The sequence below is a fragment of the Hyperolius riggenbachi genome, chromosome 3 (genome assembly GCF_040937935.1).
Source record: "Hyperolius riggenbachi isolate aHypRig1 chromosome 3, aHypRig1.pri, whole genome shotgun sequence".
NCBI classification, from domain to species: Eukaryota; Metazoa; Chordata; class Amphibia; order Anura; family Hyperoliidae; genus Hyperolius; species Hyperolius riggenbachi.
In genome coordinates, this window is record NC_090648.1 from 495,372,782 (window position 1) to 495,400,284 (window position 27,503).

Consider the following 27,503-nt stretch of genomic DNA (forward strand, 5'->3'; position numbering starts at 1 on the left):
ATAGTTATTGACAAAATCATTACATTTTGGCTACACCATGCGCCCTTTTTTCCAGGCGCCCTTTTTTGATGTACATGTCAGGGGGGAGACCTGGGGGGCCCTGGAGCAATTGCCCCCCTTGTCTCTACGGAAGCGCCAGCCCGGAACTAACTTATGCATGTAATTACAAGTGACAGGTGTGCGGCACTCTTACAACCTTTTTACCTGCGTAGATTCTTTTCACTAATCACATGCAAGGAATTTACTTTCACTTATTTTTATAGCTGCATGACTAAGCCTTCTCTGCCCTACTTACTGACCAATCAAAGCGACTGGGTGATGTCATTTTTTTTTCAATTGTCTCCTTCCCGCACTTTTACTTCTGCTTCTTCTTAGTTGTGCCACAAACCAGGAGAGAAGTGAGTTTTCTTCTGGTGTGTACGATCTGTAAATCCAGGGTGTGTCTGTGGCGTTTTCCAGGTAAGAACAAGTCAGTTACCAGTCCAGTAGCACACAAAGCTTTGTACAGTGTGGGGCAAATATGTGCTTACCGCTCATTTTGAATGGTACAGATCCAAAAAGTAGGGAAGAGGCTGTAAGAATGTGTGTAAATAATTGGGGAGGGTACGGTCGAGAGGGGTATAGTGAAAAGTCTAACTAAACGAATGCAACTGCACCTGCGTGGCCACGCGCGTCCTCGCTTCCCCTAGTGTCTCCGGGAACAGCAAGTTCCCAGGGGAGCGAGGACGCGCGTGGCCACGCAGGTGTAGAAAAACTTCGTAGTGCGCAGGAAGCTCCCGGAGACGCGAGTGGGAGCGAGGACGTGCGCGGTCACGCAGGTGCAATTGCATTTGTCTAGTTAGATGAATAATGGGACCGTGACTGGCGGTGGGAACCGAGGATCGTAGAGGACGGCACGGGACAGGACAGCTGCAGGGGGCCGGTAGAAGCCCCAGGTAAGTGTCAGTTTTTGTTTTTAAAGAGAACCCGAGGCGGGTATTTTAAATCTTAAGAGGACACAGAGGCATGTCCTGTACATAACCACATGTGTTTCTGTTTTGCTGCCTCTAGTCCCCCCCCTGGGGTCTGATGTGCCCCCCTGAAAAAAGTGCCAGGCTAGCGACAATCCGCTTGTCGCTAGCCTTCTATTTACCTGCAGCCTGTCATTCATTCTGCACTCCCCCGCCTCTGTCCCTGCCGCTGCCGCCTCCGTGAGCTTCCTCCAATCAGAAGCTAAGCCGTGACCCAGGACATACCTCCCAGGTCGCGGCTTAGCTTCAGATTGGAGGAAGCTCACGGAGGCAGACAGAGGTGGGGACAGAGGCGGGGAGCACAGAATGAATGACAGGCTGCAGGTAAATAGAAGGATAGCGACAAGCAGATTGTCGCTAGCCTGGCGCTTTTTTCAGGGGGGCACATCAGAACCTGGGGGGACGGGGACTAGAAGCGGCAAAAGAGAGACGCAGAGGCATGTCATTATGCACAGAACATGCCTCTGTGTCCTCTTAAGATTTAAAATACCCGCCTCGGGTTCTCTTGAAGGTGTCGGTGTGGGTGCCCAAATTTCCCTTCAATGCCGATATTTAACAATATGCGCCAGGATACTCCTTATAGTGAAGAATTACATTTGCGTCATACCGGCGCCAAAATATCCTGGCGGCTTAATTGCCGTAACCGGCCACAATGTGCAAACATACATCCAGTCATCCTAGGGAATCCCACATGCAGACCCAGCGGAGCAGAGAAGTTGCGGTGGCTTCACTGTAGCAATATCCCCGGTGCTCTAGAACAAGGTGTGAACACCGCTTCAGCCCACCTGTCTTCGCAACAGTGCATGACAAGGTCAGCAAGCCCAAGGAAATGTAGAAAAGAAGATCCGCACTTGTCTGCGATTCCAATTCTTTATTTCAGGACATATCCATTAACGCACACATAGATGAAGGTATCATATAGCTATGTGTGCGTTAATGGATGTGTCCTGAAATAAAGAATTGGAATCGCAGACAAGTGCGGATCTTTTTTTCTACAATACCCGGCACTGTGCAGCAAGTGAGGATTATTCATCATGCCTCTGTCCAGCCGATCGCCAGCCTGTGTCCATACTCAGGTCTACTACTGCTGTCACTGTGATATGCTCTGCCTTTGACCTCTGTTCTAAAGCACAGGCGAGAAAGTAAACAAAGAAGCAGGATAGTGTAAACAGTGGCGTTTCAGCCACCAGGCAAGGACAAACGGTCGCCTGGAGCGCTGGGTGACTGTGGGACCCGCGTGGTGAACTGGCCGTGCCAGACGCCGTGCCAGCTCATCCCCACTGCTCACCGCTCCAGCCTGCATAGTCTTCCGGCAGGCAGAGCAAGGCTACGGGAAGATGGCGCCCGAAGCCCTGAAGACTATTTGTGTCCAGTACAGGGCTTCAGGCGCCATCTTCCCATAGCCCTGCTCTGCAGGAAAGCGTGGGACTTTCACATGCTGGCTGCCCAGCTGTGGATCGTCGGGGGAAGCTGCGCCCAGGGAGAGGAGTCTTCTGCAGGTGAGTAAATGCATTTTTTTTTACAGGTAAACATTCATTTTTGGTGAAACGCTGCCCACATTAGGATAATTTTCTAGGGAAAAATTGCTGCATTACGATTATTTGATGGTGAAACGCTGGCCACATTATGATTATTTGATGGTGAAACGCTGGCCACATTACGCTTATTTGATGGTAAAGCGCTGGCCACATTACAATTATTTGATGGTGAAACGCAGCTGCATTACGATTATTTTATGGTGAAATGCTGGCCACATTACGATTATTTTCTGGTGAAAGATTGCCACATTATGATTATTTTATGGTGAAACATTGGCGCATTATGATAATATTATGGTGAATCATTGCTGCGTTACTATTATTATTTAATGGTGAAAAATTATAAAGTAATAACAACGCGCACACTTGTCTCAAGGCAAAAAAGAGATCAGATCAGTCTCACAGTTCCACCGCCAGGTGTACTCCACAGATCCAGCCGTTTGAAGCAGTGGACTATCCTTTATTTTCGTTTAGCCGGACAATCACATCCACATGCAATGAAAAAACAACACCATATAGCGTAATACTGCGCATCAAATTTTGGTTAGACAGCGGAAGCCGTCACCACTCTATTCCAGCTGTATAAATTAAAAGAACACCTGTCCCCAGCACCAGTGTTAGGACACCCCGCCCATGAGGCGGGGTGAAACTTTTGCCTCAGGCGGCACTTCTGGGGGGGCGGCACCCGCCCGTCCGTGTGTGTGGGGGGCCGCCCGAGCTGGAGGGGATAGCGGGCAGGAAGGGGGTATTGGGCCTAGCGGCGGGGAGGGGGGTCGGACCCCCCCTCCCTCGCCTGGGTCCCCCGTCCTCCGCTCCCCTCCAGCTTTAAAAAGTTCCGTGTTGGCTGCAGCTATCTGTAAGAGGCAACGGGCGGGGATTACTCACCTCTTCCTCGTTCCAGGTCAGCGTGCGCTCCACTGACGTCACTTCCTGCTACGCCGCAGGAAGTGACGTCAGTGGAGCGCACGCTGGTCTGGAACGAGGAAGAGGTGAGTAATCCCCGCCCGTTGCCTCTTACACATAGCTGCAGCCAGCAAGCAACTTTTTAAAGCTGGAGGGGAGCGGAGGACGGGGGACCCAGGCGAGGGAGGGGGGGTCCGACCCCCCTCCCCGCCGCTAGGCCCAATACCCCCTTCCTGCCCGCTATCCCCTCCAGCTCGGGCGGCCCCCCACACCCACGGCTTGGGGGGGGGGGGGGGTTGCGGCGGCGATTTCTTTGAAAATTGCCTCAGGCGGCAAAAAGTCTATGGCCGGACCTGAGGACACCCCCCTCTGTGCCCGCACTCACCGGGCTGACCTCCCAGATCTCCGGAGGTGGGATTGATAATCTGAAGGGGGATGGACTAATTCCTCTGCTTCCTAGGCTAATAACTCCGGATGAGGCTGTAGACTAAAGAGCCACACATAGCGTAAAACCGTAGGTTTAATGAAGGTTAAAAGCAAAATTACACTCACAAGCCACGCAGGGTAGGAGCGCGTTTAAACAGTTCCCGGGAACCGCTCAGCTGTTCCAGCGTCAGATCGACTCTCGCTCCCTCACCAGTCGGCACTACTTCCCGATGCACGTGACTGATGCACGTGACTGGACAAGGAAGTAGTGCCGGCTGGTGAGGGAGCGAGAGTCGATCTGACGCTGGAACAGCTGAGCGGTTCCCGGGAACTGTTTAAACGCGCTCCTACCCTGCGTGGCTTGTGAGTGTAATTTTGCTTTTAACCTTCATTAAACCTACGTTTTTACGCTATGTGTGGCTCTTTAGTCTACAGCCTCATCCGGAGTTATTAGCCTAGGAAGCAGAGGAATTAGTCCATCCCCCTTCAGATTATTAATCCCACCTCCGGAGATCTGGGAGGTCAGCCCGGTGAGTGCGGGCACAGAGGGGGGTGTCCTAACACTGGTGCTGGGGACAGGTGTTCTTTTAATTTATACAGCTGGAATAGAGTGGTGACGGCTTCCGCTGTCTAACCAAAATTTGATGCGCAGTATTACGCTATATGGTGTTGTTTTTTCATTGCATGTGGATGTGATTGTCCGGCTAAACGAAAATAAAGGATAGTCCACTGCTTCAAACGGCTGGATCCGTGGAGTACACCTGGCGGTGGAACTGTGAGACTGATCTGATCTCTTTTTTGCCTTGAGACAAGTGTGCGCGTTGTTATTACTTTATATCTTCTTTATGTCCACACATTGACATTTGCTACGCGAACCACGGAGTGCAGATTTCCAAAAGCGCATATTTATATTTTTATTCAATGGTGAAACATTGCTGCATTATGATTATTTTCACGAAGGGGCACCACACGGATTTTGGGTGGGTGGGGGTGGGGGGGGGGGCACAGGTTTTATCACCTGGAGTGACAAAATGGCTAGAGGCGCCCCTGGTCTGGAAGCTGAAAGCAGGAACCTGTGCTGTAGCCAGTGTGTGAACAAAAGTGTGCCTATACAACACTCCAAGATGGCGTGGAAAGCCCCTGGAACTATCTACGATAACCCTTTCCTTTTAAGCAGACCGTTTCTAGAGGTGTGCAAATAGTGTGACCTCCCGAGGCGCTGGGTGGAATGGCAGGGGGCGGGGCGCAGCGGCAGGGGAAAGCGGGCATAGCAAGTTACAACTCACCTTCCGCGATCCCCGCACACAGCCACTATCTTCATCCTGTCCCAGGCGTCCGTCGCATTGGTAACAGCACCCCCTGTGATGATGTAACCGCATGTCATAACATAGGGCTCTGTTACCAATGCGAGGGGCACCCTGTACAGGAAGAAGAGGCTGCGGGGATCGCAAAAGGTGAGTTGTAACTCCGTTATGCCTGCTCCCCCCCACCGCCGCATATGGGGGCACCTACCTATCTAACCTATACTGGGGGCACCTACCTATCTAACCTATACTGGGGGCACCTACCTATCTAACCTATACTGGGGGCACCTACCTATCTAACCTATACTGGGGGCACCTACCTATCTAACCTATACTGGGGGCACCTACCTATCTAACCTATACTGGGGGCACCTACCTATATAACCTATACTGGGGCCACCTACCTATCTAACCTATACTGTCTACCTATACTCGGGGCACCTATTCCTGGCTCAGCGGGGCTGGTGCAATTTTTACACCCTGGGTGCAACTTAGCCTAGAAACCGCTCAGCTTTTAAGTTACAAGTTTCTTTTAAAGAAGTCTTTCCAAAGCCTCCTATTCTGTTCTTCTGACAACTGCCTAACTTCAGACACAAACTAGTTAACAGGACGCTTCATTCCCCTATGCTGTGATTTGACATTATGTACACGCCTCACTACAAATGATAGGTGTGGAGCACCCCCTGCTGACTGCTTTATGTGTAGATATTTTTTTCACTGATTTTGAGGAAGGTATTAATCTTCAGCTATTTATAGAACCAACTGCATGACTAAGCTGCTGCTTCCATATCCCATGTCCAATCACGGCGGAATCGCGGCGACTGGGTGTTGTCTGCTGATTTTTCAAACTGGCTTCTTCCCGCACTTTTACTTTGTAGTTGTGCCACAACTTCCTCTGTGTATACAGACTATAAATCTAGTGTGGTGACTGTGGAGGTTTCAAGGTAAGGATAGGTCTATTACCAGCCCAGGGTAGCACACATCTGCATTCAGAGGGCAGCACTACAAGGCTCAGCATGTCTGTAATGTGTGAAATAAGTATTGCAGGACCAGCAGAACTTTGGATATTATTATAATAATTGTCAAGGTGGGAGGATGTGAAGAGATTTATTTTTAGGACATATCAGAAAACTGAGAAAAGCATGAGTATTTTTTGAAACAATCACTTGTATAATTTTTTTAAATATATGAATAACAAAAATTGATCAGTTCTGTAGCCGTTGTTTATGTTTGCTTAAAGAGAACCTGAGATGGGTATACCGGTATATATAAAAAATGATGTATACCTTGCATCCTCCTCAAAATTACCCCGGAAAGTCCTCTGGTCCAGGGCATACTGTGCATGCACCACTGCGCTCCAGTCGCGCTCCGGTGGCTGGGAGCGTTCATAGGACTATGGTAGGGATTAGATTGTGAGCTCCTCTGAAGGACAGTTAGTGACAAGACAATATGCTCTGTACAGCGCTGTGGAAGATGTCGGCGATATATAAATAATAATAATAAATAATAATAATAACATTTCGGGACAGAAATTGGTCGCTTTGTCTATCGTGCATGCTGCAAGATGCAAGAAGTTGCTTGGTCGGGTGTTCATCGGTACGGCGGCGATTTCCGGAACGAGCGACGAGACGACAAAACCCCCGCCGCAATGTGTTAATGTGCACACTCGTGTGCATTTATACATTACCTGTCCTGTTGCAGCCTCCGCGTGGAGTCCATAACCTCCGGAAGGCTATCCGTACATGCTACTGGCGCCTAGCGTCTGACGCCAGACATTATGTGCCGATGTCAGACGCTAGTAGCGTGTACGGATAGCCGCCCGGAGGTTATGGACTCCACGCGGAGGCTGCAACAGGACAGGTAACGTATAAATGCACACACGAGGGGGCACATTTATACATTTGACAATAGCGGCGGTGCAGACGCGGCTGGCTCAGCCAATTCACTAAAGATTTCATGCTGAAATCGGACGGGAATCGTCCTGTAGTATATGGACAGAATCGACAAGAGACACATTTATCTCTAATCAGATTTTATTAGAGATAAGTTTGTCTCTTTGTCGATTCTGCCTATAATTGTCATGACCTAGCAGCGTTCACTCTGCTCCCACTTAACTACACTCACCCATCCCCAACCCCTATGCCCAACAACCCCCTCCCCCCTATAAAACACAGTGACTGATACCCCCCTTCATACTTTCATTCCAATATACACTTACTTAACTACTCCGACGAAACTGACACAGTACTTGGAATGATACATATTTATTAAGTATCGGCCACCAACCCAAGTGACATTACAATATAAACATATCAACATAATAACAAACCAATGAACAAAACAGTCCAAAGCTTACAACATATCAATATAAACAAATCAAATCAGTATACATCATAAATGTACAATAACATATAACACATAATACATACACGAGCATACAATAAACCAAGAACCTCAGATCTTCATCCCTTTGCTAGGAACCATAAAGAGGAGGGGCAACCACCATGCACGAAACCAAAACTCCTAGCCGCGCCTTGGCTCAGGAGTCCCTTGGGCTTACGTGCCAATCCAATCTTTTCCCAGCACTCTTGTGCCCGCTGGCTTTCCCGCTAAAGTCAGCCCAAGCCACCTTGTGTTGCCCCTCCCACCAGCCAAGTCCACCTCCCCTAGCAAAGGGACCTCCGCCACAAGCAAACCAAGGTGACTCCTTACCTTTGGTTTGCTCTCCACCGCGCCAGCCACCGCAAATTCAATCTGCTCTTGCAGTAGCAGATTGAACATGTCAACCCTGACCTCCGTCAGATGGACCCCGTCCCTCCTGAAGAGTTCCCGATGCCTCTCCAAGAGCACATGCCGCGCCACCAAGCCGCTTTGCCGTCACACAAATTTTGCTACCGCCCTGTTGATTTTAATCCTAGCCTTGTTAATGGCTCTAAAATCTCTAGCGTAACACCACCTAAACTGCTGAATAATTTCCAACCACAATACAATCAGGTCCGGAACAGTTTCCAACATAACTGAAATGCCCGAAACTATTGACCTGATGAGGGCCTGCATAGGAGTCAACCCCAAATAGTTCCCACCTGCGCGTAAACCACTACCTGTGGGGAACCATGACGCTGCAGCATCCTATAAAAAAACTCCCAACAAAGCATCCCACTGCAGGCCCCTCACTCCATTCCACATCAAAACCGCGTCATGAGCTGAAAAACCGAGCTGTCTCCCGTTCATCCGAAGTCCAGCCCTCTGCTCAGCCCAGTATATGAAGGAGTGACCTAACAACCACACCTTGCATACCGGAAAATCTAGAGGACAAGAAAAAACAGTATCAATACTTTATAACTATACTAACTTAATTTTTTTTTTAATATATATATATATAGAAACCACCCCACCCCCAGTACATCCTAACCCTTTTTAAAACACCAACCCCCCAAAAATGCCATGCCCGAACCCATTAAGCTAACTTCAGCACTCTGTGCGGGCGAACATAAAGTGTGAATCTCTGGGACTGCCACCTGCCGATTTTCTTAACCATATCAGGCGACAATCCCAGCCTCGTAGCCTCAGTGGCAGCCCCAATCCAAAAGGAGTGTGTCCCATATTCCTTCTCAGAGAGTTGCAGGCCCCTAAGGCATAACCGCAGGGCCGCCGTAAATTGAAAGCGTGACAGAGGAGCCCCATCATCGTGCACCAGAAGTGATTGCCCGCCGCTTGGCCTGATCACCATGTAACTTGACCACGAGCGCAACGGACACGTAACGCAAACCACCAACGGGAAAAGTTGTAACCTAACTCCTTTTCCCACCTGATCAGTTTTGGACCGCCGGATTTGCACAACCAAACTCTCCCCCTGTTTCCAAACGTCTTCCGCCCATAACCGCCCATGTGTTTTACAGTTTTTACTGACCAGCTCCCCGATCCTTAACGCCGCATAAAAGGCTAAAGAGAAAGCCAATTGGAAAAGAGCCGATTCGAACCTAGACGAGCAGACTGATTCCAATGGACCGAACAGGCCCACCAAAATCTCCCATGAAACCGGGCGCCTCTGATCCTTCTGAACCGACCCCCCCTTTTTTAATCCCTTCCACGCCTGTCTAATTGCAAAGTTTTGGGAGAAATCCTCCCAACCCAACAGTTTTGCCAAGAAGGATAGGGCTGCCAGCTTTTTTGAAATAACCGCCGATGATGCCCCCTCCTCCAACCACGTCCCCATCAGCCAAAACATTAAATCCCTTCTACCCACCTCTGAATCCGGGAAGGAGAGGGCCCTGCCCCATTCAAACCACAACTGCCATACCTTGTTATACGCCTCCCAGGTTGCCACAGACACTGAACGCTTAATATATTGCCACAAACAGTCTAAATTAACCCCCATAGGTAAGTCGGGCATTTCTCTCCCACCGCTTGAGCGTCTGGAGCCAACTCCCGGAAGCGGACCCACTGCAAACGAGAAAGTGAATCCGCTATACCGTTAGATGTCCCTGGGATGTGTACTGCTGACACATGTAAATTAAATTGCAAAAACAACAAAACGAACTTATGCAGCAGTTTAACCACCGGTAGGGATAATGCAGATAAAGTATTGATTGCCGACACAACCGCCGTGTTGTCCGAGTGGATCCGAATCAATCGATTCTGTAATGACGGGCCCCATAAGGCAACCGCCACCAGTACTGGAAACAATTCCAAAAAGGCTAGGTTCCTGACCAAGTCAGTCCCCCTCCAGCTCTCCGGCCACGATGACGCACACCACCTCCCCTGAAAATAGGCCCCAAAGCCCGCCGACCCAGCTGCGTCTGTAAACAGCTCCAGCTGGTCATTTGACACCACTGGCGCTATCCAGTAGGCCAGTCCATTGTACTGATCCCAAAATTCCGCCCACACGCCTAAGTCCTCACGCAAATCCTGAGTGACCCGGATAAAGTGATGCTGTTCCTTTACACTGCTCGTGGCCAAAGCCAACCGCCTGCAAAAAAATTCTGCCCATCGGTATAACCCGACAAGCAGAATTCAACTTCCCCAGCAGAGACTGCAATTGCTGAAGAGTCACCTTGTTAGCACCTTTGACCGACAACACCAACTGCATTAAATCCTGCAAGTTATCGGACGGTAATCGACAAAGGCGTCGCTCCGTATCAATCTCAATACCAAGGAACTTCATCACCGATCCAGGGCCCTCAGTCTTTTCCGCCGCCAATGGGATGCCAAAATCCGCAAAAGTGCGCCTAATCTCCTTCAGCACCAATGCACACATACCAGACTTAGCTGGCGTCACCCAGAAGAAATCATCTAGGTAATGTGTGATAGCGGAAAAACCACTCTTCTCCTTGATCACCCATTCTAGGAAGGTACTAAAAGCTTCAAACAGTGAGCATGAGATGGAGCACCCCATCGGTAGGCATCGATCAACATAAAAAGCCTCTTCAAAATGACAACCGAGAAACTTCATGCTCTCCGGATGAACCGGAAGCAGCTGAAAAGCTGACTCGATGTCGGTCTTAGCCATGAGGGCCCCTGTCCCCGCCTCCAGCACCACCCTGGAGTCCGAGGTGGTCGGAACGTGCCCTCCGCTACCCTCCGGGCCCCCATCCCCCACCACACTGACCTGTTGAATGCTCTCTGTGCCAGCAGGAGGGGCGTCCGCCATGCCTGCCTCGACCGCTGCACGTCTCGTCCTGTTTGCTGGTGGTGATGGGGAGAGCCTGTCCACTGCCCTCCTATTCCTATGCGGCCTAGGAGTCGCCGGGGCCGCGTCCTGTGACCCGCCAGCGGCGGGTGAATCAGCCACTGCGGATGCCTCCATTGCTCCCCTCCAATCCACCCCCCGCCTGTCTGCCTCCTCTCTGAGTTGGCGCAGAGCGCCAGTTATATCCCACTGGGCCATCCTGACCGCCGCTGCCCGCCGAAATCCCCGCTGTCTCAGCAAGAGCAACCAAACACGTTTGCTCTCGCTGCCTTCCTAAGGTGAATGACGTCACCTCCTCACCGCCTAGCTAAAACCCTTCCCCCGCTGCTAAGACTGGCCAATCCCCTGCTCCCTAGCCTGGTCCCCCTGCCTAAATCTTCCCCCCCTGCAACTCCCTCTGCCCAAACTAGTTCCGCGGAACTAGCATAGGTCATGCAGCGCTGGACTTATAGCCCAGCGCTCTCCTGGTGTATGGCTACCTTAAGAGACGCTGGTCTGTGCTGTCGCAGTTCTTCCCATCGGTGGCTGAGTTCAAGAATGCACCCTTGCTGAAAAAAAAACACCCACACTGAGAGATGGACTCACACATGCAGAGATGAGAACATTAGTTAGACCTCCGGAATCGGCATGTAAATGTACATTTTTGTGCTTATGTTGTGTCTATTGCCACTCTATCATTAGAAGTCCTAAATTTGTGCATCCTCATACTGGTAAGCAATTTGACATACGTGGCTGCTTCACATGGGACTCATAATATGTAGTTTTGAAATGTCCATGTGGACTTATTTATGTGGTGCAGACTACAACGTTTTCCTCACATAAACCTGCTATATGTAAAAAAATGATGGACCATGCGGTCCCTTATCATTTTGATAAGTGTCGTCATCATGTAAGCCAGCTACGTTGACAAGTCTTTGAGGGTGTTCCTCCACTGAAACGTGGGGGTGATTGATACAAGAGACTTTTGTTACGTGAAGCTTTCTGGATAAAGGTTTCGCAAGATGGATCCTGCCCCCCTTTGTCTGATCACATGGTGATGATTAGGCACCCTGCTGATTGGTTTCAGCAGTATGGTACATAGTAACCCATCAGGTCTGCTCCTTGTGCTGAGCTGTGATTGGGTAACTTACATGCAGGCTCTGATTGGCTGAGATAGGTAGGTGGGGTATATAAACTGTGTGGATTTGTTTTTGTATGCCATTAAATTGAGAAAGGAGCAGACGCTCTGAAACATTGTGCATCTACTGTATGTGACAGATCTGAATAAAGCAAAATTAAAGCTATAACTACATGGAGGTGCAGACTGCTTCTTCTATTTTTAGTATTTATATAACACCAACATATTACACAGCGCTGTACAGAGTATATTGTCTTGTCACTAACAATCTAATCCCTACCATAGTCTTATGCCTATGTACTGTATGTGTTGTGTAGTGTGTATCGAAGTCTAAGGCCAATTTAGGGGGAGTCCAATTAATTTATCTGTATGTTTTTGGGATGTGGGAGGAAACCAGAGTACCCAGAGGAAAACCCACACAGACACAGGGAGAACATACAAACTCCTTGCAGACGTTGACCTGGCTGGGATTCGAACCGGGGACCCAGCGCTGCCAGGCAAAAGTGCTAACCACTACGCCACCGTGTTGCACATCTCATTCATCTGACGGGGTGCATCAAGAACTGTATATAGCAAAAAAATGATTGTTAGGGCTCGCTTCCATGCAGCGCTGAGCCCCGTGTTGCTGTGCATCACGGCGGGGGGCGGGGCTTGCAATCCCATTCATTATACTGAATGGGATCGCGGGCTGAAGCGCCCCGAAATGCAGGCACCCATGCGCCGTGATTCAGTGGTGAATCGCCGTGCATGAATGGAAATGACAGAAAGTGCGCATGAAAGCGTTCTATATGGAAATCAGCCCTAATATGGCTGTGACAACATTTAAACAAAACAGACGAAACAAGAATGAGAACACAAAACTTCATCCTCTTCTAACTATAACTTTTACATCCCCCCCTTTTTTTCTTACTTTTATAACTTTGGCCTCTGTCCGTCTTTAATAGGTGTTATGAGTGAAGTTAAAACAGAACTACTAATCTCAGCTGGGCTGATGCTGTAAGTCTGTGTCTGTTTTTTGCAGTTTGTCAAGAGCTCTGGTCATGATTATACATTAAATATTTTTACGGTACTTGGACAGTGTTAGGCAAACTCACAGTTACTTTTTCAAGTATATAGTATAAGTATAAACAACAAGTGTCAGCGCCAAGGCAGAAGGCGACCGCAGCCGAGAAGGACAATGTCCAAAAGTCCACACAAGCAATGAATATATAAAGTCAGTGCAGGTCTATAGTAATACAGCTTTCGTCATTTTCTGGTATACAGGATCTTCGAACAAAAAGTTAAAGAAGCAAGGCTTACCAGATTCCAACAACCCACATTATAAGGTTGTAAACGAGTTTGATAGATGGTCCGCAGAACTTTCAAATGGTGTCGTTTTACCAGCGATGTTGCACACCACAGATTCCTCCGGAATATATTAGATATCCTGAGGTCGCAGAGACTCGCCAAAGAGGAGTCCAGTAGGATAGTGACATGAAAGAGATGTACGGCACATCTAAGTGTAAACCGTCTTTATTACATAACAAGTAAAACAATTTAAAAACAAGGATAAAAGAAACTCACATATGGTGTCACCTGGTGCGGAAACTCATGGTGTCACCCCTCTTGTACCCCAGGAACCTCCAACCTTACCAGGCTAAACAAAGCCATTAATACTTTTTTTTTTTGTATTAACATTGCTTGTTACTGATATTTGTTGAGGATAGGGTTCGTAAGGAGTTATTTTGAACCTATTTGCTATAGGAGGAGAGAGGAGTTTTGGATTGTTATACTGGCACACTCTGCTATGGGGGTGAGGTGGAGGAGGCGTACCATGCTGGACACACTTGATATTGCGGGTGGGTGGTTGGATGGGACACCTTTGCAACGAGGGGAATAGGTGGTCACCATGTGGCCCTGGTGGCCTCTGAATTCCGTTATTAGTTCAACATGGAGCAGCAAGAAGGGAGAAAATCATTAGGGAGAAGTACAACAGGAACTAGCCTGGTCTATATTTACATAGCCTTACTCCACTCTCCTTCAGTTTAGTTTAGCTTAGTTTGGAGCTTGGTAACACCCCCCCTCCCCGTTGGTGACAGCTGGTATGGTCCGCACCTACTGCACCCCCCTAGTGACGCTACTGAGAGAACTTTTTTTGCCTTCATTCTAAAACTTTGTAAATGTTTAGAGTTTAGACAGTTAGAGAGTTTAGAGTTGGTCAGGCAGGAATTTAAAGCTGGGGCATGCCAAATGTAATATTTGTTATCCTTGAAATTTGATAATGAAATTTCTACATTTCCATTTTTCTCTGCTTATATAGTTGTATGTTGTACTGATTAGTGGCTTTGTTGTATTAACAGATTGTAAAAGAAATGGAAGGAGAAATCACTGTATCAGAAACAACCTGCATTCAAAATACTACGGTGAGTCCATGTGAAACAGAACCAGATGCATCCTGTCAGGCAGAGACGTATCTACAGGGATGTAAGCATGCAGCCTTGATGCAGGCAACAACGTATGGTCCGCTTTAGAAAATCATCTCTGTAGCGCCACATGACCCCCAGGAAATGTCCATGCTGGAGAAAAGAAATAAGGATGAGGCCCCTGACGGGAGCAGAGCGGATGCCGTCCCTGCACCTGTAGTGTCTGGTCCTGTGACATCTAGCCCTCCCCCTGCTCGCTGTCTCTACTCAATGTTCAGCAGACCTTAGATCAGTCACACCCGCAACTGCTGTCTCCCGTCCCTGCTGCCTCCACATCACAGTGTCTGTCAGACCTCCAATCAGCAGTGACTGAAGTGAGAAGAGATATCATTAGTCACAGTTTCCGCCTGTGAAGTGCAGCAGCGTGAGTACCATGAACCCTCTTCTCAGTTTAGCCACTACTGGTGTTGTGATATGGAGGCAGTGGGGACAGGAGACAGTAGTGGCGGGTGGTGCTGATCCGGGGTCTGACTGAGTCCTGTAAATAGGGATGGTGGGGGGATGCACCTGTCAGTACCTAAACTGGGGGGTCCCTGTTACTACCTAAACTGAGGGAGGGGGTCTCTATTACTACCTAACCTGGGGAGGCACCTCTCACTAAACTGGGGAGGCTCTTGTCACTACCTAAGCCTGGAGGGGGGGGGGGGGCACCTGTGCACGTGTCACTACCTACCCTGGGGGACCCTTGGCACTACCTAACCTGGGGGGGGGGGGCACCTGTCACTACCTATCCTAGGGAACCCCTGTCACTATCTACCCTGGGGGACCCCTGTCACTGCCTAACCTGGGGGGCACCTGTCACTATCTACCCTGGGGGAACCCTGTCACTACCTAACCTGGGGGGCATCTGTCACTACCTAACCTGGGGGGGACCAATGTCACTATCTACCCTGGGGGACCCCTGTCACTACCTAACCTGGGGGATCCCTGTCACTTCCTACCCTGGGGGATCCCTGTCACTACCTAACCTGGGGGGCACCTGGCACTACCTACCCTGGGGGACCCCTGGCACTACCTAACCTGGGGGGGGGGACCCCTGTCCCATTTGGTTTGGGCTCCCCAAAATAACAAACAAAATAAAATATAAATCAAATAATCAAAAAAGGTTAAAGCAAAATAAAGATAAATAAAATATAAAGTGACCGATTCACTGCTCTATACCATCAACACCACCCTCCTACAACAGAACTTTCTTTAAAGAAGAACGCCAGTAAAAATAATGTAGTAAAAAAAGTGCTTCATTTTTTACCATAATTATGTATAAATGATTTCGTCAGTGTTTGCTCATTGTAAAATCTTTCCTCTCCCCGATTTACATTCTGGCATTTATTACATGGTGACATTTTTACTGTGGGCAGGTTATGTAGCTGCTCCTAGCTGTTTTGGCTGTTAGAGACAGTTGTAAACAGCTAATTCCTGTCTGTGAACCTTGTTACATTGTAACAAACTGCCAACAGTACCGCGGTACTCAGAGCTTCTTGTGGGAGGGGTTTCAGCACAAAATCAGTCATACAGCGCCCCCTAATGATCTGTTTGTGAAAAGCATTATATTTCTCATGTAAAAGGGGGTATCAGCTACTGATTGGGATAAAGTTCAATTCTAGGTTGGAGTTTCTCTTTAAGTGCACTTTGACTTTAAGGCTGAATAAGCTCTAAACTTTGTAACGTTGCAACAATTGTATTCCAACTTAGTTGACTCTGTATCTTGCTCAGGTATCACCTGGTATCTCCTTTAGTGTCACAAGACGCAATGTAACTCCTCCTCTTCCTCTTAGCTTTGTAATACTGACAGGTTCTCTTTAGATATCAGACTCTTGTAATCATGCAGAACATATCGACATATGAAGTTTAACTCTTGACTTGAAACGGACTTGACAGGGATCTCTATATAACAGGACCTTATGCAAGCGGGGGCTGTGTCAGCTCAGCAGGGTACTCTAGGGAGGCTAAGAATGTCTCTCAGTGACAGTAGGGCCTGGACATTTTAGAATTAATAGCAACTTGTTTCACTTTATATCAGCAGCTTTCTTCTGCATAAACAACTGTATTCTCAGCACAATGTCTCTGTGACTGTACAGCTCTCTCACACAGGCAGTCTTTAGCAATACCACTCAGGGAAAGAATTTGGGCCTCTCCAGGTTCTAGGTTGCTATCATTAGCAAGCTTACACTGGACACTGGCTACTAACTGTACACACTTTATGGCTTAGATTTGGCTCTCAGGCCTATACTCATCTGACTGCGAATGTCTTTAGGTCAAGGTTAATCCGGGTCTGCCGCCTCCGGGTAGCATCCGGCCGACTGCCAGTGTCCTTACTGCTTGACTGTGCCTTTCACTGGATGACCGCCGGGTTCCAGGAAACTGCTACGGACTTTCTCTGCACTGGTCTGGCCTCCCACCCTGCTCCGCACCGCTTGCTCCTGCTCAGTCTTCTCTCCTCCTTGCTCTCTCTCGCTCTCCTCCAGCTCCAACTAGTTCCTGCCGGTCTGCCCTTCTAGACCCTGCGTCTGCGCTGTATCTCTCTGACAGGCCGTACAGGGCTCTGGAAAGTCCCAGCAAATTCCCCTAATTTGCATACTGCGGTCGCTTGGCAACAGTCTATGCGACCTTTCCTTTGCTTACTGGCCCTTCTCATGCGCCGTTTTGGTTCTAGCAGCATGATACTTAGTCTTAAAGGCGCCACACACACATTGTAATGCTTAAGTAATCTGTAACCCTCTTTTTGGGGGGGGGGGGGGGGGGGTGTTACAGTGGTACTGAGAGTGATGTCTATAGTACGAATACAAACTAGTCTTATGGCATATTTTATGGCATGTTTTATATTGAAATTGTTGTTTTATGGAAATAAATGTGAGCAAAATATAATTTGCCTAGGCGCATGAGTTGATAAATTATACTACATGCAAAAAGAAAGTGTTTTGCTCTTCATAACTTAACTAGATTCTTTGTAACACTTGAATCCTGGACCTAGTTTTCATTTAGTTTATCAATCTTTTATAGGTGTTCTGTGTTGGGTTGGTGCCGTGAGTGTGTGTCCGTTCCTCATGGATTGATGCTTCTTGAGAACTTTGAATATGGCCAAACCCAAAACAATCTTGTACAATCTTACCACTTAAATTCTTGGTGTAATGCTGGGCATACACGGAGCGTTTGCTCCTTATCAATCGAGCCGCTGATGGCTCGATTGATAATATCCGACAGGTCCGATGACCAGCCGGATAGATTCCCCGCTCGATCCCCGCGGGCGGACAATAGCGGGGAATCGAGCAGAAGATAAGGAGCACCCGCGGGGACAAGCGGGGATTGATCCGACCGCCCGTGGGGATGAGCGGGGACGCGGCGGGGGTCGATCCGGCGGCTAATCGAGCCGCCGGGGTTGACCCGTGTATTCCCAGCATAAGACCTTACCTGAACAACCTGTGCAAAGTATTCTCAATCTGTTGACCTTCTACATCAGTTTGTCAAGAACTCTGGGGGCCTGATTCATGTAGCTGCAGTAAAACTGCCATGAGCAGGTACGCCAACAGAGTGTTGTGCAGTTAGCGTGACTCATAGTACATGGTACAATCTGACCTTTGCAAATCTATCAGTAGATCAAACAAATCACATGCTTCACCATAATTTTGTAGAGACATGTCCATCGCTAAATCAGAAATAGTGGGCCAATATTCCTGACCTGGATAGAGAGGACTGGAATACAGTTCTGGAAGACCAAGTTTCAGAACCAGCCGGAGATCAGCTAACACAAACTAACTCTGTATATAGAATCTACTATACACCTGAGCGAATGCTCAAAATTAATGCTCAATCTTTTATTTTAGAATTTAGATAAAGGCGAGAAGTGGGTACCTTTTGTGCATGTTTTGTGGAGCTGTGTTGATGATATTCTCCCTTTCTGGTCTAAGTACTAGATTCCTCTGTATCGCTAGAGCCTGGTGTGTTACTCTTGGGACAGCTGGGGGAGTCCTCTTTCATAATGCATGAACAAATACTGGTCCAATTGCTTACATTTTATGCCAGAAAGCTCCTGAAATTAATGAAATAGAACTACCTCTGAGTACATGGCCACAGTCAATTAATAATCAATCAGTAAGATGAGAAGAACAGACGGAGCACCAACTCAAAGCTTCCTCAGAGACCACAGGTATGATACCTACCTGTGATATACCTACCTATCATACCTGTGGTCTCTGAGGAAGCGGCAGTTGCCGTGAAACGGCTGTAAGGCCTGTATCTCTCTTTTGTTACCTTGCTGGAATGCCCCAATGCCTATACGACTGCCATTAAATCCCTATGTGCATGAGTTGGTGCTCCGACTGTTCTTCTCATCTTACTGATTGATTGTTGGCTTACGTGAGCACATTCATCATAGGAGCAGCCTTATAGTGACCGTCCTCTGTAAGCATTTGGTGCCCACCTACACCTCTTTGATCCATATCAATTAATAAATCTTTACCTTTATACAAAACTAGATACCTAAACAGAAGTAGTCATTTAACCCCCCTGGCGGTATGATTCCTTACGGATTTTAGGGTCTAAAAGCAATGCAATTGTTTTGCATGTTTTTAGACCCTAGAACCAGGGAAAAAAAATCACACCGCAGAGAGATCTCCAGCAGCCCCAGGACTTACTCACCTAACTGGGATGCAGCGCTGCAGTTCTCCATCCATCCTGCAGGTGGCGCTGTAACCCTGTAGTGAGATTGCCGTCTGTCGTCATGATGACAAACAGCAATCTCACCCAAGGGATGCAGAGCCTCTGAGGACAGGAAGGAGAATGGCTGCCGGCATCTGGATCCTCTGGGAGGTGTGTGAAAACGCCTGCTGTGCATAAGGCTCTGCACAGTCACACTCGTGGTTACTGCTCTTGGCTTGTTTTTTTCACCCCGAGCCTGACTTGTGATAACTGCCAAGGAGGTTAAGTATTACAAAATGTGGTCTGTCTGGGAATAAAAGATCTTAGGCTGAGTTCTTGGCGAACTCTGCATGGCCCAGGCCGCATTCCTAAAATTCTTTCCCTCATCTGTCCCTCCCTCCCTGTAGAATCGCAAGCGGAAGGAAACCAAAGGTTAAAAATCACCCACTTGCCACTTCCTGCGTCAGCTCTCCATGGACACAGGGCATTGCGTGATATGCCATCAGGACGTGCTAGCATGTAATATTTTGGCACATCCTAACGGCATCTTTTGTGACGCCCTGTGGCCATGGAGACCAAACGCAGGAAGTATGTGAGTGTTACCCCTCGGTTTCCTTCTGTTGGCAACACTGCAGGGAGGGAAGGAGGGAGTAGAGGAATCTGACCACCCAAGCCAACAAATGACTGACAATCGAAGGCTTTCAAAAATGCTAATTATAGTCAGTCACTTGTTAGCTTGGGTGGCTGACTATAATTACCATTTTTTGAAAGCCTTCGATTGTTACTTTATGTTGTGATGAAGATTGTGCAATAGATTAGGTTCAAGAGTATGAAATGTTTGCTTGCTGACTGATGTGCATAGAGTAGGGACCCTTTAGAGCAGAGGGAGCCTCAATGCTGGTGAAAGGGTTTAGTAAAGAATGTTTTTGAATGCAAACTATTTTAGAAGCGAATATCTTCTTTTTGTGCAACTGAACACATCTTGCATCCTAGTTGTTTTTATCATTACGAGAGTTCCAGCGTGTTGTGTTTGATGAATAGCTTATCGTGAAGCATTCATCTGGTGCTGGTGGGGAATTCTTTTGAGGATAGATAACATCTATGACATGTTCAGTACAACTGACACCACAATTACATGGGTAGACATAGCGGATAGTACATCAGATCTGCTGTGACCATCCAACTGCTCTGGTGTGTGAACCTAGCATCAGATTGTCTCAGGTAAGTTTAATCTAAAATATAGTAAATGTATCTTGACTTGCATGAAACTGTTTTTTTTGTTTTGTTTTTTACACAGATCCAGCACTCCATGCCATCCAATGGGAAAAGTGGTGGATGCGACTGGCTGACTAATAATAGAGAAATTTCCATGAAACGTAAAAGTTTAGGAAAGGTAAATGTCTTGGTTAAACTAATTTCAAGTTGTTGTGAAACTGATAATTTATCCATGCATAATAAGTAGTAGCAGATTTGCATATGATTTGCATCTGAATTGAATGCAAAGTATGCAGAAAATCTATTTAGGTGCTGCACACTGAGCTGGTGGTCATTTCGGATGCAGCCTTAGTGGTATGCGCTGGCGTTCTCCTCGCTGATAATTTATCCAGCTCATGGTATAACCATGGAAAAAAGGTACCTCTGATTGGACAGCATTTTCTGTTCCTGCAAACATTTCATCACTCTTACAGAGCAACTTCCTTGATTCTATGTAGGAGATACCCAGGCAAGGTAAACCCAAGATGAAATATAAAACAATAAACAGATACTTATCTATGTAGAGGAAGCCTCTGGGTAATCCAGAGGCTCCCAATTTCCTCCTTGCCCCCACCACTGCCACCCGAGGATCCTATATAACATATCCAATAAGAGCTTGTTGGGTATGTTTTTTGTGGCCGGAGTGCAATTGCAAACTTTCCGAGGGTCCCAGGCAGTGGCAGTAGTCTTGAGGAGGTTGTGAGAGGCTTCTGCAGGATCCAGAGGCTTTCTTCATCTTAGGTAAATTTCCAACTTTATTTACCTCTGCCTTAGGTTAACTTTAAGTACAACTATTGCACTTACTTTAGTCAACTGTTTAGCTAACGTACACTCACAATGTGCATTTTTATTCTTTATCACACTTTAAAAAAAGCATTAAAAAAAATATAATCTGGCTGCGTACCTATAAAAATGGCACGATGAAAAAAATAGTAGCAGAGACTGCCAGTAGTAGACTATCAATAAACATAAATACCGATATTCCTCTACTTATTTCCTATCATAAAATAGCAATATCTTTAACTATATGTATTATGACCTAATCTAGCCCTCACGCACGCCCCCTTCAACTGATTAAAGTGGTCTGAAAATCAGCATTTCTACTTAGCTCTAAACGATTCCTCACAGCTTTAAACCTACTATCCCAGAACATTTTTTTGCAGAACACCACTGAAATGGTTAAACAAAGCACTTTGTCCAGCTATTCAGCTTCAAATCCGCATCCAAACTGGAGATAACAGTATCTTTGTTAACATTCCAATGTTGATACATGTGTGTGTAACAAGTAAAAACACTTTCTGAGAAGCTGTCTCTGCTTCAGGCACACACAGAGCTCAGAACAACTCAGAAGATTTTAATATATAATAAAAAGCACTTAGAATACATTGCAATTACAGTTTTCAGGGTAAGAAAAACTACACTTTGGAAACTTGTAATTTGTGTAATTTGTATACAGACAATATTACTTATGCAGTGAAGCAAATATGATAGCTGTATGAATAATAAAGTAGAAAAACACATTTTTATTGAATGTTATGTCAGAGTTTCAGACCACTTTAACAGAATAACAGCACGAAAGAAAGAGAGAGCGAGAAGAAAGTATTTTACTTAGAAAGATATGATCACAGGAAAAGAGGAGAGTGAAGAGTAATATAAGTTCAGCATACAGAGATCTAAGAAAGCTACAGAAGGAGTATTGCTATTTAACCACTTGACGACCATAGGCTTACACCCCCCTAAAGACCAGGCTATTTTTCACAATACAGGGCTGTGCAGCTTGGTCAGGGTGCTGAACAACCCTGCAACTTAGCACACAGCTGCATCTTGCCTCCTTTTAGTGTCCCCAGAGGCGGGACAAGGTCCTTCAGCACCCAAGGCTGAGACAGCAAAGTGTGCCCCTTAATCCCTCCCACCCCAGCCGTCACACACTGACTGCTATTAGTCTAGAGGCGCCCCAGCCCGCCCCAACACCTTAATCTCTAGTTATCTGGCTTGCAGTCACTGTTATGTTTCCCCTTTTCTTATTTCTTTCTGCTTCAAACACAATTGCGAATGACAGCTGAATGAATTGTGCACCCCCTCCCACACTGCGCCCTGAGGCTGGAGCCTCTCCAGCCTATGCCTCGGCCCGGCCCTGAGTGTCCCTAACAGGACACTATGACGGAGGTCTCTGATCGATGCTGCGATCTTTGTTTTTTTTTTTTTTATGCTGCTCTAAAGGGAGTCCTTTCTCTCCCTCCCTTCCTCTCCCTCCTTCCCCCCTGTGCCTTCCTAATCGCCAATGGGCGGCGATCGGCACTTATCCCTGCCTCTCATAGGCATCAGCCTATGAGAGGGCACCATCTGACAGGCAATACGGGGGACAGCCGTGTGTCAGACGTACAGCGCTGCAGGAGATTGCAGCGCTGTACAAAAGGTAAACAAAGAGGAATTACTTCCCCTTTCGGCGGAAAACGGCCTGCTAGCTGTGAACGCGGCTAGCAGGCTGATCACGGAGACCCGCTCCGTGAAACGGCAGGGAACGATCGTGCATGCACGCGGCCGTTCCCTGGGTAACTGCAGCTCCAGGACTTGATGCCAATTGACGTGACGCGGTCGTTTACGTAAGTGTCTTGATCCTATCCTATACGCATACGTATGTGTCTTGATCCTATCGTTGAGAAGCGTGAAATATTTGAAGGGCATGAGGGGGGTTGAAATAAGAACATTATCTTAGCCTGGAAATAAGCACAATAATAGAATATATAAAGGCTGGGCCATGGGCAATGTATTTTGGAGACAACTGTATAAGATATAATGGAAATGTACTACATTGTTATATTTTTCTCCCTTTGATAATTTAAAAAAACACTACTGATAACAGGATAGTGCTGAAAAGTTAAAGTGTGCCTGAGACCCGAAGCGTCCTGGCAGCCCTGCTGGTCTATTTCTCTGCAGTAGTATCTGAATAACACCAGAAACAAGCATGTAGCTAGTCTTGTCAGATTTGACTTTAAAGTCTGAAACACCTCATCTGCTGCATGCTTGTTCAGGGGCTATGGCTAATAGTATTAGAGGTATTAGAGGCAGAGGATCAGCAGGACAGCCAGGCAACTGGTATTGCTTAACCTCCTGGGCGATAATCCCGAGTATATCGCGCAGGAGGATTTCTCAGGCCCTTGTGTGCCGATTTGCATAATTTTTTTTTTGTTACACGCAGCTAGCACTTTGCTAGCTGCGTGTAACTTCCGCTCGCCGCCGATCCGCCACTACCCGTCGTGCCGCGCAGCCCCCCCCCCAGACCCCTTGCGCAGCCTGGCCAATCAGTGCCAGGCAGCGCTAAGGGGTGGATCGTGACTCCCTCTGACGTCATGACGTCGGTGACGTCATCCCGCCCCGTCGCCATGGCGACCGGGGAAGCCCAGCAGGAAATCCCGTTCTGAACGGGATTTCCTGCTTACTCTGATCGCCGAAGGCGATCGGAGTGGGTGGGGGGATGCCGCTGCGCAGCGGCTATCATGTAGCGAGCCCAGGGCTCGCTACATGATTTAAAAAAGAAAACATTTAAAAAAAGTGCTGCGCCCCCTCCTGGGCGATGCAATTGTATCGCCCAGAGGGTTAAAGGGAAATAAACATGGCAGCCTCCATATATCTCTCTCTTCAGTTCCCCTTTAAGCCTCCTTGAGGCCACTCAGTTCCTCGCCGTCTCCTGGAGTGGCTCCTGTCTGCCGCAATTCGGCCCGAAAGCTTGTCCGAGTCATGCATGTGCAGCTCGGCCGTAAATGCACATTCATCACGCTCCCGCTGCCATGATCATTCTACGCCTGTGCAGAACCACTGCACAAATACAGAATGTTCCCAGACACGTGAGCGTGAACGGCTGAGCCGCGCATACATGATGAAGCGCGACTTGGCTAAGGTTTTGGGCCAAATTGCGGGGGACAGGAGCCACCCAGCGAGATGGAGAGGGACTGAGCTGCCTCAAGGGGGCTTAAGGAGCCCCAAGGTAAGTATGGTACCTGAGACGCTTCTTGTCTCAGGTTCTCTTTAAGAAGGCCATTATATTTGACTGTCATTTCTGCATGAACCAGATTTTATGTCATACTGACATGGTTGCTGTTCACACTTTAAATTTTGTCCCTTAAACTGAAACTAATAATATAAGACTCCATGGCCCATATCCTATTCTAGGTGATAAGTAGCTTGCAGATGCGAGCTACTTATCACCTTGCCATCGTGCGAGGATTACCGGCAAATCCTATTGCCCATATCCTTTGTGCGATGGCCGATCAATCATTAGGAGCATTACTCAGGTGAAAGCCTGATCGATGCTCCCTATTACCGGGCGATGGGAAGTGAGGTTGCTGTCTTTCAGCACCACGGCCTCGCTCTCCCCACACATGCGCACTCACCCGCTGAACATCCACCGCCATCTTCCACTGCAGCATCTGGGGGTCTACTTTAATAAGGAGACCCCCAGAGCTCCCCGTCGGTTCGCCGCACACCTTAGAAACCCCCCCATGTAGCTGCGCCGGACAGCCCTGTTATTATACATCCCGCCGCCGATCACCCGACGCCTCTCGCCGCAAAATCCGTTGTGCAATTACAGTGCATCTAACACTATAATTACTGTCCGCATAGGAGCCCGGGCAAAGCATCTTTGAATCTGCAGCCGGGGCTCCCCATTGGTCCACTGTAATGGCTCAGACAGCGGACCAATGGGAAGCCCAGGCTGCAGATTCAAAGATGCTTTGCCCGGGTTCCTATGCAGACAGTAATTACAGTGTTAGATACACTGTAATTACACAACGGATTTTGCGGCGAGAGGCGTCGGGTGATCGGCGGCGGTATATATAATAACAGGGCTGCCCGGCGCAGCTACGTGGGGGGGGGGGGGGGGGGGTTCTAAGGTGTGCGGCGACCCAATGGGGAGCTCTGGGGGTCTCTTTATTAACTACTTTACGACCGACTCAAGCAGGTGCAGGCAGCCCTAGCACCAGGGGTTATTAGGAGCAACTAATGGGGTGGGGGGGGGGGAGGAGCCCTGCCTTACCTATGTGTATTTTCTGGTGAAACGCTTCTGCAATAAGTGTAATTTCTGGTGAAATGCTGCGGCTTTACAATTATTTTCTGGTGAAACATTGCCGCATTGCGATTATTTTCTAGTGAGATGCTTCCGCAATAGTGTATTTTCTGGTGAAATGCTGCCTCAGTACGTGTATTTTCTGGTGAAATGCTGCCACAATAAGTGTATTTTCTGGTGTAATGCCACATTATGATTATTTTCTGACTAAACACTGCTGCAATAAGTGTATTTTCTGGAAATTCTGCCGCATTACGATTATTTTCAGGTGTAACGCCACATTACGATTATTTTCTGACGAAACGCTGCTGCAGTGAGTGTATTTTCTGGTGAAACGCTGCAGCATTACAATTATTTTAATGGGGGCGCCACAGGTTTCCTCGCTTGGAGTGACAAAATGGCTAGAGGTGCCCCTGTCCTGTGGTATTGATTCCAGGTTAAAGTAATCTTCTCTGCTGTGCAATTAGAGGAAATTAGAGGAGACAGAGCCTACAAGCTTGCGCATGCACTGTAAGGACCCGCGGACTTTATTTTTCCGGGTCACAGCGCGACTTTCTGTGGTAGTCACCATTTCAATAAAATCTATAGCAGGCAAACCGAGAGGCAAAAAGATTACCAAAGGCATAGCTCCCAACTGTCCCTTTTTCGGAGGGACAGTCCCTTTTTGGGAGCCCTGTCCCTCTGTCCCTTTTTCTATCTCATTTGTCCCTCTTTCAGGACTTTGTCCCCATTTCTATATAAATATATATATTTCTATACTAAAAATGTGTTTGATTGACTCTAAACTTTATTCCCATCCTTTTAATTTGATATATTACTAATTTTAAAATGTTAATATGAAGGAAAATGAACCAGGATAGAAAGGACCAGTGTGGTTTGAATGATAAAACAACATATTTTTGTTATGAAATCTTTATGGTATGCGTGACTAGAGGCGTGGCCAGGGGTGTGGCAGGGGCATGGCTTAACCACTTAAGGACCAGGGGGTTTTCTAATGATCGGTGCTGTGTGGGCTCTACAACCCGCAGCACCGATCAGGAATGTGGCCGGGCGATCAGACCTCCCCCCCCCCCTTTTTTCCCCACTAGGGGGATGTCCTGCTGGGGGGGTCTGATCGCCGCCGGCTATTACGGAGTAGCAGGGGGGGGGGGGCTCCTCAAAGCCCCCCTCCGCAGCCATTTCCGCCCTCCCTCTCTTTACCTCCGTCTGCCTCTTCATCTGTAATGCGCAGGACGAAAGTCCGTCCTGCGCATCCTAGGATAGGCTTTAGCCTATCATATGCCGGCGATCCCCGGCCAATCAGAGGCCGGGGATCGCCGATCTACGTAATGGCGCTGCTGCGCAGCAGCGCCGTGTGATGTAAACAGCGGGAATTTCTTCCCCGCGTGTTTACATTTCGCCGGCGAGCCGCGATCCGCGGCTCTCCGGCTGTTCACGGAGACAGCCTCCGTGAACTGGCATGGAAAGGCCGCTCTCCATGCTATACCACTAACGACCCGCCGACAGGCGGTCGTTAAGTGGTTAAGTGTCCCTTTTTCTGATCTCAAAAAGTTGGGAGGTATGCAAGCTGCAAGCCAACTGCCATGCAAAGTAGACTCACCTGGCAATTATACTAGTGAGAACCAGGTAACCTGCTGCAACATCTAGAGATGCCACTAGGTGACAGCAGGGCTCCAGCGATCTCTCCGTTTTACAGGCTGACAAGAGCATAGCAAAAATGCACAATACAACCATTAATCTGCCGGGAACCTCCTGAGTTTTAATTCCTAACAGTGCATTATCCCCCCGCCCCCCCCCAGCCCCCCCCCCCCCCCCCCCGCATGACAGAACATGTTGTTTCGCTACAAGTGTGTAAGAGGATTTAGCTCCTCTGTAAGCAAGAGCAATGCCATCTCCTTTCTACCCAAGGACAAGTGTGAACTATAGGGACACTAGGCCACAGTGGAGAAATATCTGGATCTGGACAGCTTATGTACAGTGGTGTGAAAAACTATTTGCCCCCTTCCTGATTTCTTATTCTTTTGCATGTTTGTCACACTTAAATGTTTCTGCTCATCAAAAACCGTTAACTATTAGTCAAAGATAACATAATTTAACACAAAA

General features: G+C 47.9%; 1 protein-coding gene across 3 annotated transcripts in view; it reads left to right on the forward strand.

The window, feature by feature from the left end:
- Nucleotides 1-381: 381 nt before the first annotated feature.
- Nucleotides 382-27,503, forward strand: part of LOC137561739 (serine protease FAM111A-like) — an 85,105-nt gene continuing 57,983 nt past the window's right edge. For 2 of the 3 annotated variants that reach the window (XM_068273082.1, XM_068273084.1), the window contains exons 1-3: nt 382-459; nt 14,327-14,389; nt 20,382-20,477. In XM_068273082.1, the coding sequence (XP_068129183.1) occupies nt 14,339-14,389; nt 20,382-20,477 (147 nt within the window). In that variant the 5' untranslated portion in view covers nt 382-459; nt 14,327-14,338. Of the gene's footprint in view, nt 460-6,065; nt 6,126-14,326; nt 14,390-20,381; nt 20,478-27,503 lie in introns of those variants that run through there. The other variant, XM_068273083.1, reaches the window with a different exon arrangement.